The sequence below is a fragment of the Chiloscyllium plagiosum genome, unplaced genomic scaffold (assembly GCF_037043375.1).
Source record: "Chiloscyllium plagiosum isolate Xiang-an unplaced genomic scaffold, Cpla_swu_hap1 HiC_scaffold_24, whole genome shotgun sequence".
Lineage (NCBI taxonomy): Eukaryota > Metazoa > Chordata > Chondrichthyes > Orectolobiformes > Hemiscylliidae > Chiloscyllium > Chiloscyllium plagiosum.
The window spans coordinates 64,398,541-64,411,774 of NW_028270162.1; the positions used below are offsets into that span (position 1 = coordinate 64,398,541).

The 13,234-nt window shown below is 42.9% G+C and overlaps 1 protein-coding gene across 6 annotated transcripts in view; it reads right to left on the minus strand.

Annotated features, from left to right (window-relative positions):
• Nucleotides 1-2,978: 2,978 nt before the first annotated feature.
• smpd4 (sphingomyelin phosphodiesterase 4) overlaps nucleotides 2,979-13,234 on the minus strand; it is a 73,363-nt gene continuing 63,107 nt past the window's right edge. For all 6 annotated transcript variants that reach the window (XM_043716214.2, XM_043716211.2, XM_043716213.2 and 3 more), the window contains 3 exons: nucleotides 12,631-12,762; nucleotides 11,621-11,749; nucleotides 2,979-4,485 (listed from right to left, as the gene is read on the minus strand). In XM_043716214.2, coding sequence (XP_043572149.1) covers nucleotides 4,162-4,485; nucleotides 11,621-11,749; nucleotides 12,631-12,762 — 585 coding nt within the window. In that variant the 3' untranslated portion in view covers nucleotides 2,979-4,161. The remainder of the gene's footprint in view (nucleotides 4,486-11,620; nucleotides 11,750-12,630; nucleotides 12,763-13,234) is intronic.

Consider the following 13,234-nt stretch of genomic DNA (forward strand, 5'->3'; position numbering starts at 1 on the left):
TATTTCTCAGTTCCACCAAAATAACTTCCCAGAAATACCCTCGCTAAGTACAGCTGTTATGTTATCCCTAATCAAAAATGCCACTCCCCTTCCTATAGCACCTACACCCTGGAACATTAACATAGAAACATAGAAAATAGTAGAAGGGTAGGCTATTTAGCCCTTCAAGCCTGCACCAGATCATGGCTGATCATGCAATCTCCTATCCAATTCCTGCTCACTCCTTATACCTCTTGATCCATTTAGCTGCAAAGGCCATGTCCAGCTCCCTCTTGTACTCTATGCTACTTTCTCCCCACCCCCACCCTCCTCTAGCTTATCTCTCCACGCTTCAGGCTCTCTGCCTTTATTCCTGATGAAAGGCTTTTGCCCGAAATGTCGATTTTGCTGCTCGATTTGCTGTGCTCTTCCAGCACCACTGATCCTGAATTTTTCAAAGATTTGACCGTGTCTGTACATCAGGGCAATGCATTCAACATTGGATTTCAGCAAGACTTTTCATAAAGTCCAACAAAGAGAGTCTGATAACAAAGGTAACAGCCCAGGGGATCCAAGGAAATTTGGCAAAATGGCTCAGCAGTAGAAAGCGGCAGCTGATGGATGGTTGAAGGATGTTTTTCCAAGTGGAAGTCTGTGTCCAGTGGGATCACGTCAGCGTAAGTGGTCCTTGCTGTTTGTGGTTTATATAAACAATTTGGACTTAAGTGTTGGAGAGTTCATCAGTAAGTTTTCATATGATATAAAAATTGGTGAGGTGGTAAACAGTGCTCTCAATTTACAAGAGGATATAGAGGAGATATAGTCAGATGAGATATAGTCAGATATAGTCAGATGGGCTGATCAGCGGCAAATGGAATTGAATCCAGATAAAGAGTGCAAAAGAAATTTACAAGGAGGTTGCCAGGACTCAATGGTCTGAGTTTATAGGGAGAGGTTGAACAAGTGAGGACCTTTTTCTTTAGAGTGCAGGAGACTGGGCAGGTGGGGGTGGGTAATCTTATAGAAGTGTATAAGATCACGAAAGGCATGGATAGGGTGAATGCAGGGTTGGGGAATCGAGGGCTAGAGGGCATCAGTTTAAGATTAGAGGAGAAAGAATAAGAGAACCTGAGGGGCAATGTTTTGTTTTACACAGTGTGATCTGTACATGGAATGAGCCGCCAGTACAAGTGGTTGAGGCGGGTACATAGAGTCATAGAAATGTGCAGCACAGAAACAGACCCTTCAGTCCAACCCATCCATGTCGACCAGATATCCCAACCCAATCTAGTCCCACCTGCTAGTACCCGGCCTATATCCCTCCAAACCCTATTTATATACCCAACCAGATACCTTTTAAATGTTGCAATTGTACTAGCCTCCACCACTTCCTCTGGCAGCTCATTTCCATACATGTACCCTGTGTGTGAAAAAGTTGCCTTTTAGGTCTCTTACATTACAACATTTAAAAGCCATTTGGACAAATACATGGAAAGGAAAGATTTAGAAGAATATGAGCTAAGTGCTAGGAAATGGGGTTAGAGTGGATGGACATTTTGGTTGGCATTAACCAATTTAAGCCAAGGAAGTGAGAACCTGGAACTCTGCCTCTGAGGTGTTTGTCATTACATTTAGTAAGTATTTAGATGTGAACTTGTGATGCCAAGGCATATAAGGCTGTGAGCCAAGTGTTGGAAAACAGGATTAGAATAGTTATGTTTTTTTAACCACATGGATGCGATGCTGTGCTGGAGAACTCTGACACTGGTTGGTGAGTCTATGGTAGGAGGCAGAATGTAAAAATTGGAAGATTTACAAGGGTGACATTTTGAAAAAGCTTCTACACAAATAGTGAAGTTTGGAATTCTTCTGCAAATGGCAACTGATCAATTGCTAGTTTTAAACCAGAGGTCCATGGATTTTTGCTAACTAAACAGATTAAGGGATATGGGGAATTAGGTTACAGATCAGCTGTGATCACACAATGACAGAACAGGCTAACATGATTGTGTCAGTTGATTAGTTTATAACCCATGAGATCAGGGTGATTGCTAGTACATTATGGGCAGCATGGTGGCTCAGTGGATAGCACTGCTGCCTCACAGCGCCAGGGTCCCGGATTCAATTCCAGCCTCGGCCGACTTTTGTGTGGAGTTTGCACATTCTCCCCGTGTCTGCGTGGGTTTCTTCTGGGTATTTCAGTTTTCCTCCCACAGTTCAAAGATGTGCAGGTCAGGTGAATTGGCCATGCTAAATTGCCCATTGCGTTAGGTACATTAGTCAGAGGGAAATGGGTCTGGGTGGGTTACTCTTCAGAGGGTCGGTGTGGACTTGTTGACCTGAAGGGCCTGTTTCCACACTGGAGCGAATCTAAAAAAAAAGTCCTCCCATTATATTAGCATTTATCACTGGCATACATTAGGAAATGATTACCTTTCTGTGATTACAAGGGTCCTATTCTAAAAACACAAATATAAAAGTTTAAGAAAAAGAATGAAGTCTTTCCTCCCTTCAATCATGCTCCACTGTTCTGAAGATCATGGCTAATTTAAACTTACACCTTCCAGCTCTTCATATACCTAGATTCTCTGAGAATCCAAATTCTCGTGATGAAGATCTTGAATATACTCGATGCCTCTCAAACACAGCTGTCTGGAACAGTGGATTCTTAAGTAGTTTTGTGAACCGGTCAGTGGTCATTCCAGGAACAGCTTGTTCCTAAATAGAATGCAAACCAGGGTCCTTCCTTGGGTAACAAAATCAAAATTATGTCACAATTTGGCATCACTTCAAGGCCCTATATAACATCAGTAAAGCGTTTTTACTCTTAGCTTTTACTTCAAAAACTGGAATATAACTTGTTGCTCACTGTATGATTACCCCCAAGTACCTCGGAATATCAACATTTCCAGTCTCATTTAAAAACTAAACATTTTCCATTTTAATTTAAATTGCAGTGCCTCAAATGCCAACCAGTAGAACATTAAAATACAAACACATTAAACACTAAATTCAAGATTTATCAAATTCATTTTGAAAATACATTATTGATTTCCCATTAGTGTGGCTGACGATGCACAATTTTACATAGAATATTAACAGTAGTTTTGTACATTTCATCTTCAGATCAATTCTGCTGAAATTCAACATCTGTCATGCCAATGACACAAAAGTATTTCACAGAAAAAGGCAGCAGCAGTGAGGACATGGAACAGTGGGGAGCTGGATTCTATGCTGAATTAACAAAGCCCCACAAATTACTAGCATATACAGAAGAGTTGCCCAACTTCCACAGACACAGAATTTCTCATTCTGGGATTGTGTGCACTCTCAACCCTACTTCATCCTTCTCCCAATCTTTCAACACAGATTGAATACATCAAGTCATACAAAAAACAAAATATTAGAAATAGCAAGTCAGGCAAGCATGTGTGCAGAAATGGAGTTAACCTTTCAAGCTGATGATATTTCGTCTAAATTCAGATCATCAATTTGAACTATCACCACAGATACTTTCCGACCTGTTCAAGATTTCCAGTATCTGTGTTTATTTTGGTATTAACAGTTCTGTAAGTGTAATTTTCACATCATACAGCAGAATGCACACTCAGGAACAAGTTCAATTTTTGACAAAAGCAATCCCTGCATTGCCAATATTTCCTTCGTTTGAAGTGATCAGTCCTAGGATCTGCTTTAAACTTTCAGATGGATGACCATTTCATGGTACTTAGTCTCACTTCAGCTCAGTTCCATGCTGGTGCTGTTGGGTACAAGACAATCCATTCTCCAATGGTTGCAGCAACAAACATGAAAAATGAGCCAGTCTTGTAACTAAAGCACACTCCCAGAGCTGTAAATTAAATTCCAGTACAGACTGCAGAGTCTAACAAACCAGACCCAGGGCATTGGCTCAACTGATGTTTCTTCTGGCAAAACCTCACCACCACACAACATGGGCAATACTGAGGGGACACAACATAACAAGAGAAAGGTACATAGTCATCTGTAAAAATAACTGTCTATACTTAACAGCTCAGACAGTAACACTAAATAATTCAAAAAATATTTTAAAAACATAGGTATTGGTATCTGATTTAAAAATTGGTTTTTGTTTTTACAATTGAAACAAATCGTTTTCTGAAGATGATAAAAAAAAATAGAAACAGCTGACTCCTTTACTTTTCATGCCTGGTGAGGTTTTGTTTGGTCTGTACAGAGAGCCCATACAATCCCATAGAGAAACCAGAAGATCATGATCAAGAGAAAAGAAGCTAAGGGATTCAGGTTGAGTGTGGCACCAATAACCATACAAATGAAGAGAGAGAACAGCGTGCGATAACTAGCCAGAAAACGCAGGCTGAGTCGTGGACGTTGCTGTTGGAAGGTGCGGCATGTCACAGGACCTGACTTGATCCTCCGACTCAGCTCTGGGTAGGTCAGGTAATAACGAGCCAGTTTTCCCATTATACTGTCCCGCTGACACAGGGCCTCCATTTCACCAGCAAACTGTAGGACATGAAAGAGGGAAGAACTTAAAAAATAGAAGGAGCATTAGGCAATTTAACCCCTGGAGCCTGAACCACCTGTTTAAGAAAGCAGGGAGAAAATCAGAAATTACACACCAGTTAGATGACCTTCAGGAAAATGCTGGAGTCTATTATACAGAATGTGATAACAGGAAACATAAAACACACCCACAGTAATACATCAAGTCAGTTTGGATATATGAAAAGGAAAGTGTTTAACAAACCCAATGGAATTTTTTTGAAGTCTGTAACTAGTAAAATAGATTAGGGAGAACCAGTGTGTTCATATTTTCAGAAATCTTTTGTCCCATGTGAGAGTAAAATCAAACTTTGTGGGATTGGTGTTAATAACTTCAGTAAAGCCTTTGATGAGGTTCCACATGGTAGGCTGTTGGAGAAAATGCAGAGGCATTGATTTGAGAGTAATTTAGCAGTTTGGATTAGAAACTGGCTTTCTGAAAGAAAGCAGCGAGTGGTGGTTGATGGAAAATATTCAGCCTGGAGTCCGGTTACTAGTGGTGTGCCACAAGGATCAGGTTTGGGACCACTGTTGTTTGTTAATTTTATAAATGACTTAGACGCAGGCATAGGTGGATGGATTAGTAGATTTGCAGTTGACACTGAAGTCGGTGGAGTAGTGGACAGTTTGGAAGAATGTTACAGATTGCAGGGGGACTTAGATAAACTACAGGATTGGGCTGAGGGGTGGCAAATGGAATTCAATGTAGCTAAATGTGAGGTGATGCACTTTGGGAAGAATAACAGGAAGGCAGAATACTGGGTCACTGGAAAGATTCTCGGGAGTGTGGATGTGCGAGGGATCTTGGAGTCCATGTACATAGATCCCTGAAAGTTGCCATCCAGGTTGATAGTGCTGTTAAGAAGGCATATGGTGTGTTAGGTTTCATTTGTGGAGGGATTGCGTTCCAGAGCTGCAATATTATGCTGCAACTATATGAACCACTAGTGCGGCCACACTTGGAATATTGTGTACAGTTCTGGTCGCCATATATCAGGAAGGAGGTGGAAGCATTGGAAAAGGTGCAGAGGAGATTTACGAGGATGTTGCCTGGTCTGGAGGACAGGTCTTATGAGGAAAGGCTGAGAGACTTGGGTCTGTTCTCATTGCAAAGAAGGCTAAGAGGAGATTTGATAGAAACATACAAGATGATCAGAGGATTAGATAGGGTAGACAGTGAAAGTCTTTTTCCTAGGATGGTGACGTCAGCTTGTATGAGGGGGCGTAACTACAAATTGAGGGGTAATAGATTTAAGACAGATGTCAGAGGTAGGTTCTTTACTCAGAGAGTGGTAAGGGCGTGGAATGCTCTACCTGCTAATGTAGTTAACTCAGACACATTAGGGAGATTTAAACAATCCTTGGATAAGCACATGGATGATGATGGGATAGTGTAGGGGGATGAGCTGAGAATAGTTCACGGGTCGGCGCAACATCGAGGGCGGAAGGGCCTGTTTTGCACTGTATTGTTCTATATAGTGGTATGGATTCAGAATTGGTTAACAGACAGGAAGTAGAATAGGAATAAATGGATCAGTTTCACACTGCAAGGAGTGTCAATGGTGCACCATAGGGATCCAGACCCAGCTATTCATAAAACATATCAGGGTGATTTAGACAAGTTGACTGACTGGGCAAGTATGTGGCTGACACAATATCACATTGATAAATGTGTTATGTCAATTCTTCAGGAAAAACAGAATGACAGAGTATTATTTAAGTGGTGGTAGATTGGGAAATGTGGATGCACAAAGAGACCTGGGTGTTCTTATAAACTGGTCATTCAAGCACACAGGACCGCAAGCAATTAGGAAGGCAAATGGTATGTTGGTCTTCACTGCAAGACTGTTTGAAGACAGGGGCAAGGAACTTAATGCAGTTTATAAGGCCTTGATAAGACCACACCCAAATCCTGTGGAGAGTTTTGATCTCCTTGACTTCGGAAAATAAATACTTGCTAGAGGGGACCTGTGGTGAATATTCACCAGACTGATTCCTGGGATGGTATGTTTGATATACGTGAGAAGTTAAGCTGACTAGGCCTGTATTCACAGGATTTTTGAGGAATGAGAGGGGATTTCATTTCTGACAGTGCTGGACAGACTGCATGTGGAGATGATGTTTCCTCCTAGCCAAGGGTCCAGAGCAAGGGGTCGTGGTCTCAGGACACATAACAGACCATGTTGCACTGAAACAAGAAGAAATCTGCTCACCCAGAGGGTGGTGAACCTGTGGAATCACGGCTGATCAGACTGTTACTTTAACTCCACTTTCTTACTTGCCCACCAGAACCCTTTTGCCTTGACATCAAAACTCTCCCTATCTCAGCCTTGAATAAGTTCAATGATCTGGTCTCCAGAGCTCTCTGGGGAATCAAATCAAAAAACTAAATCCTCAGGAGATGAAACTCCTTATCTCTGTCTTAGCTGAATGACCTAATTTTGAGATTGTGCCCCTAAATTGTAGATCCCCTTATAAAAGTCCCCATTAACAGCTGCCAGAACTGCTAAGTTTTCCCACCAATTTCTGTTATTGTTTCATTATACTTCGGTTTATACTCTATACCCAAGATCCCACATTCCGTAATGATGACTTCTTCAATGCTGGTCGGCGAAGGCTAGATTATTGCTAGATTATTAATCCAGAGACTCAGCTAATGTTCTGGGGACCTGGATTCAAAACCCACCATGGCAGATGGTGAAATTTAAATTCAACAACAAAAGAAAATCTGGAATTAAGAATCTACTGATGACCATGAAATCATTGTTGATTGTCGGAAAAACCCATCTGGTTCACTAATGTCCTTCAGGGAAGGAAATCTGCCATCTTCACCTGGTCTGGCCTACATGTGACTCCAGACTCTCAGCAGTATGGCTGATTCTCAGTTGCCCTCTGAAATAGCCTAGCCAATCATTCAGTTGTACCAATCACTACAAATCTCAAAGAAATGAAACCAAACAGATCACTTGGCATCGATCTAGGCACTGGACGAGACAATGTCAGAAACAGACCTGTCGACCCTACAAAGTCTTCCTCATTAACATCTGGGGGCTAGTATCAAAATTGGGAGAGTGGTGTCACAGACTAATTAAACAACAGCGTGTCAAAAATCATACTCACGGAATCATAACTTACAATGTCCCAGACATCACCATCCCTGGATATGTCTTGTCTCACTGGCGGGACAGACCCAGCAGAGGTGGTATACAGTTGGGAAGGAGTTGCTCTGGGAGTCCTCAACATTGACCCTGGACCCCATTAAATCCAGCCTTCGCCGGATTTAGGTTAAACATAGGAATGGAAACCTTCTGCTGACTACCATGTACCGTCCTCTCTCAGCTGATGAATTGGTACTTCTCCAACATCAGTACAACACTTGGAGGAAGCACTAAGGATGGCAAGGGCACAGAATGCACTCTAGGTGGGGGATTTCACTGTCCACACCAAGAATCACTTGGCACAATACTATAAACCGAGCTGGTCAGGTCCTAAAGGACAGAGCTACCAGACTGGGTATACAGCAGGTGGTGAGGGAACCAACAAGAGGAAAAGACATAGTTGACCTCATCTTTACCAATGTGCCAGCTGCAGATGCATCTGTCCATGACAGTTTTGATAAGAATGACCACTGTATGTCCTTGTGGAGACAAAAGTCCCACTTTCACAATCTCCATTGTATTGTGTTAAATGGGACAGACTTTGAACAGATCTACCAACTCAAGAATGCGCATCCATGAAAAGCACTGTGAGTCATCAACAGAAGCAAAATTGTACTCTAGCACAATCTGTAACCTCAAGGCCTGGCATATTCTCCATTCAACCCTGGTTCAATGGAGAGTGCAGGAAGACATGCCAGGAGCAGCACCAGACGTACTTGAAGATGAGGTGTCAATCTGGTGAAGCTACCGAACAGGACTACCTGCATGACAAACAGCATATGCAGCAAGCGATAGACAGTGCTAAATGATGCCACAACCAACGGAGCAGATCAAAGCTTTGTAGTCCTGCCACATCTTGTCATGAATGGTGGTGGACAATTAAACAACTCACAGGAAGAGGAGGTTCCACAAATGATGGACCAGTCCAACACATCAGTACAAAAGATGAGGCTGCCGGAAGCGTCGAGTGTATGATCCACCTTGGCCTCCTCCAGTGGTCCCATCATTACAGATACCAGTCTTCAGCCAATTCGATTCACTCCACATGATATCAAGAAACAGTTGGAGGCACGGGATATTGCAAAGGCAACATTCCGGTAATAGTACTGAAGGCTTGTGCTCCAGAACTTGCTGCTCTCCGAGCCAAGCTGTTCCTGTACAGTTACAACACTGGCATCTGACTAACAATATGGAAAATTTCCCAAGTATATTATGCTGTACATAAAAAGCAGGACAAATCCAACCCAGCCAATTAACTCCCCATTACTCTACTGTCGATGATCAGTAAAGTGATGGAAGATGTCATCAACAGTCCTATCACATAGCACTTGCTCAGTGATGCCCAATTTGGGTTCCACCAATGCCACTCAACTCCAGACTTCATTATAGCCTTGGTCCAAACATGGAGAGAAGAGCTGAATTCCAGAAGTGAGGTGAGAGTGACAGCCTTTGACATTAAGGCAGTATTCGACCGAATGTGGCATCAAGGAGCCCGAGCAAAACTGGAATCAACGGATATTAGGGCAAACTCTCTGGCGGTAGGAGTCATACCCGTCACATTGGAAGATGGTCAAAGTTGTCAGAGATCAGTCATCTCAGTTCCTCAGGACAGTGTCCTCGGTCCAACCATCTTCAACTGCTTCATTTATGACCTTCCCTACATCATAAAGTCCGAAATGGATGTTCACCAATGATTGCACCATGTTCAGCACCATTGGTGACTCCTCAGATTCTGAAGTAGTCCATGTCCAAATGCAACAAGATCTGGACAATATCCAGGCTGGGCTCACATGTAGCAAGTAACACGCACGCCATAAAAAAATGCCAGGATATATGACCGTCACCAATAAGAGACAATCTAACCACCACCCCCTTGCATTCAACAGTGTTACCATCACTGAATCCCCCCACTATCAAACATCCTGGGGTTATCACTGACCAGAAACTCAACTGGACTCACCCCATAAACACAGTGGCTACACAAGAGCAGGTCGGAGGTTCGGAATACTGAAGTGAGTAACTCACCTCTTGACTCCCCAAAGCCTGTCCACCATCTATAAAGGCACAAGTCAGGAGTGTGATGGATACTCCCTGCTTGCTTGGATGAGTGCAGCCCCAACAACACTCAAGAAGCTTGACACCATCCAGGATAAAGCAGTCCACTTGACTGGCAGAACATCCACCAGCATTCATTCCCTCCATCACTGATGCTCAGTCGCAGCAGTGTGTACTATCTACAAAATGCACTGCAGAAATCATCCAAAGATCCTCAGACAGCACCTTCCAAACCCATGACCACTTCCATCTCGAAGGACAAGGGCAGCAGATATATGGGAACATCACCACCTTCAAGTTCCCCTCCAAACCACTCAGCATTCTGACTTGGAAATATATTGCAATTCCTTCACTGTCGCTGGGTCAAAATCTTGGAATTCCCTCTCCAATGGCAAATGGAATGTATTGGTTCAAGAAGGCAACTCACCATCACCTTCTCAAGGGCAACTAGGAATGGGAATAAATGCTGGTCAGCTAGTGACACCCACATCCCACAAATGAATTTTTTAAAAAACTATCCTGCCAATCGTTCAGGGATTTATACAAATATACCCATAAGCCCCTCTGCTTCTACACTCTTGTTAACACTGCACCTTGTAGATCGTATTGATGCACCTCTCTCTTCCTTTCAGATGCATCAATTTACATTTCACAGCATTATCTGCTATCCATCGCACTAACCCACGTCCTTCTGAAATATATGAAGTGCCTCACAGCACCAGGGAGCTGGGTTAAATTTCAACCTCAGGTAACTATCTGCGTGGAGTTTGCACATTCTCCGTGTCTGCGTGGGTTTCCACCAGGGGCTCTGGTTTCTTCCCGAAGTCCAAAGATGTGCAGGTTAGATTGCCCAAGGATGTGCAACAAGGTGGATTAGCTATGGGAAATGCAGGCTTACAGAGATAGGGTAGGGGATGCTCTTTGGTTGTGGACTCAATGGGCCGAATGGCCTACTTCCACATTGCAGGAATTCTATGATTTGATCATTATTCTCCTCACAGTTCACAATAACTCCAAGATTTGTCATCTGCAAATTTTGGAATGGTGAACAGCAACCAATTTCACGTCATTAATGTAGATCAAGGAAAGCACTGGCCCTACGACAGACAGTAGGGCCTTCCTCCAGTACCTTCCTCCAATCCGCAAAACAACTTTTCACTTTTTTTTACCACTGAGTTCAAGACACCTACCACTGACTGGAAAAAATCTTTCTTAAGTACCCTCTGAACTTCGCATTCCTTTACCTTAAATCTTTTCCCCTCGTTATTGACCACTTTGCTGAGGTGAAAATGTTCTATGTATGTTCCTCATACATTTGAACACCACAATCCACCTTCAAAGCCTTCTTTGCTTCAAGGTAAACAACCCCAGCCTAGTTTAGTCTCTCTTCACAGTTGAAATGCTCCTTCCGAAGCAACATCCTGGTGAATCTCCTCTGCAACACAACAAGTGCAATCACATTCCGTATAGTAACCAGAATTGCACACTATTCAAGCTGTGGCCAAACTAACATCATATACTCTATCATAATCGCCTTGCTTCAATTGATAAAGGCAAGGTTCCCAAATTCTACATGGATTGCCTTATCCACCTGTCCTGCTGCCTTCAAGGACCTACGGACATGCATAACAAGGTCCCTGACTTCTACAGGTCAACCATTCAACATGCACTCCTTTGCCTTGTTAATCCACCCAAAATGCATCACTTTACACTTTTCAGATAAATTCCATTTGCCCCTCTACGCCCCAACTGATCAGCCCTCTTTATTAACTGCACCCAGGTCTTAAGGGGAAGAGAAAACATTATTCACTTTGCGCACTCAATTTTAAATAGAAAGAGAAAGAATCAGTACTAATAACTGCCGGCTATAATGACCAACATACCCGCTGGTTAATGGCAGATGATATCTGGAACAGTAGACGTACTAACAGGCCACTCTCATAGCTGCGAATTGGCTGCAGCTCAGGGTCTCCCTGATACTCTATCTCAAACCGTCGGAGTCCATTTATAATCTGCAAAACATACACAATTTAGTACAGCCAGACAGCAGTACACAAGGAAGACAATGCAGCCCCTAAACCCTCTCCCCACCCACTAAGGAACAGGACAGTAGACAGAACCACTGACCTTCTTCCTAGTGAAAGTCACATCATGAACCTAACCCAGTGTCAGCTCCATTAATCTGCTCCCCAGTGACAGTCAATGATCAGTGCACGTGTGGCAACTCGACATGTGAGTGAGCTGCAGCAAGTGCTTGAAAACTGGATGAGTACCTCCCTCAGCTGCCCATAATTTCCAGCAATATTATCGGTTTGCTATGAGGAATTTAGCATCTGGCTGATTTTCATCCTCTCTGGTTTCGAGAAGGTACATGTCTCCTGCTCCCCCCCACAACCAAGCCTACCAGCTGGCCATGATCAGTAAGGCTCATCCAGACTAGGAAGAAGCCACAGAGTTGTTTGTCAAAGTACTTCAGACTCTTCCTGGAGAAATTTACTGAGCTACTTGGAATGTTTCACTTTTTCAGGTATTAAGTTATTCTCAAGGGAAAAGATTACTTTTATAATATGTCTCTCTAACCCCATGCCCAGGAGGTTGGTAATCTGAGTAAAGGCAGTACTCCAAAACTTGCCAAATATGGTCCTATCCTTTCCAATGAAACATGGAATCAGAACAAGAGGCGGCATTGAATTCTTCAGTGAATTCCCCTACCCTGCTCTGGCTCAGTAAACACTCAATGCACAATGAGGAACAGAAACGAAGGACAACTACAGGGAGCCAGGGCTGAGCAGAGACACAAACAATGAAATACTGAAAACTCCATTTCTGCTCTGGTTTCTGAAACTCCTGTGTATCAGATGTGCTACAGCAAGTGACAGGGTTGCTTACATACCTGGTACCTGCCCAGTTGGGTCAAGGTCAGCCCATTCTCGCCCTGAATACAGTCGGGTATCTGGTGCCTTCCATTTTCATCTGTAGCTGCTCCCACATTCATTGCCAGAGATGTCAGGTGTGGGGTGCTGAACTGTGGACGAACAGATAGCACTTTGATCAGCTGAACTCTTTCTAACTCACTCAGTTATTAGGAACTCAGTGGTGAGGATGTTCAAACTGTTTCCTATTGGAAACTTAAAGATTAAAAACATTTTACCACATTTGAAGTACTCCTTGTGATCACTTTTCCGAGGATGTGCATCGTGTGAAATGCAGTGACTGGTGTTAAGCAGCTGTTCCAATCAGCAACTATTTGAAATGGATAACTCAGTCTTACCAAGGCAACTGATTTGGTTTGAGCAGATCTGTTGGCTTGTAAGCCCGTGTGGTTTGCTTTCTTATTATTCACAAGGGGATACATTTGTAAATGTATCAAGCCAGGAAAAGAGAACAGGGAGGGAGTTTTAAAATAAAAGCAAAACAGTGTAGATGCTGGAAACCTTAAAATTGAAAGAAAATACTGGAGTATTTGTGGAGAGAAAGAAGTTAACATTTTGAGTCTA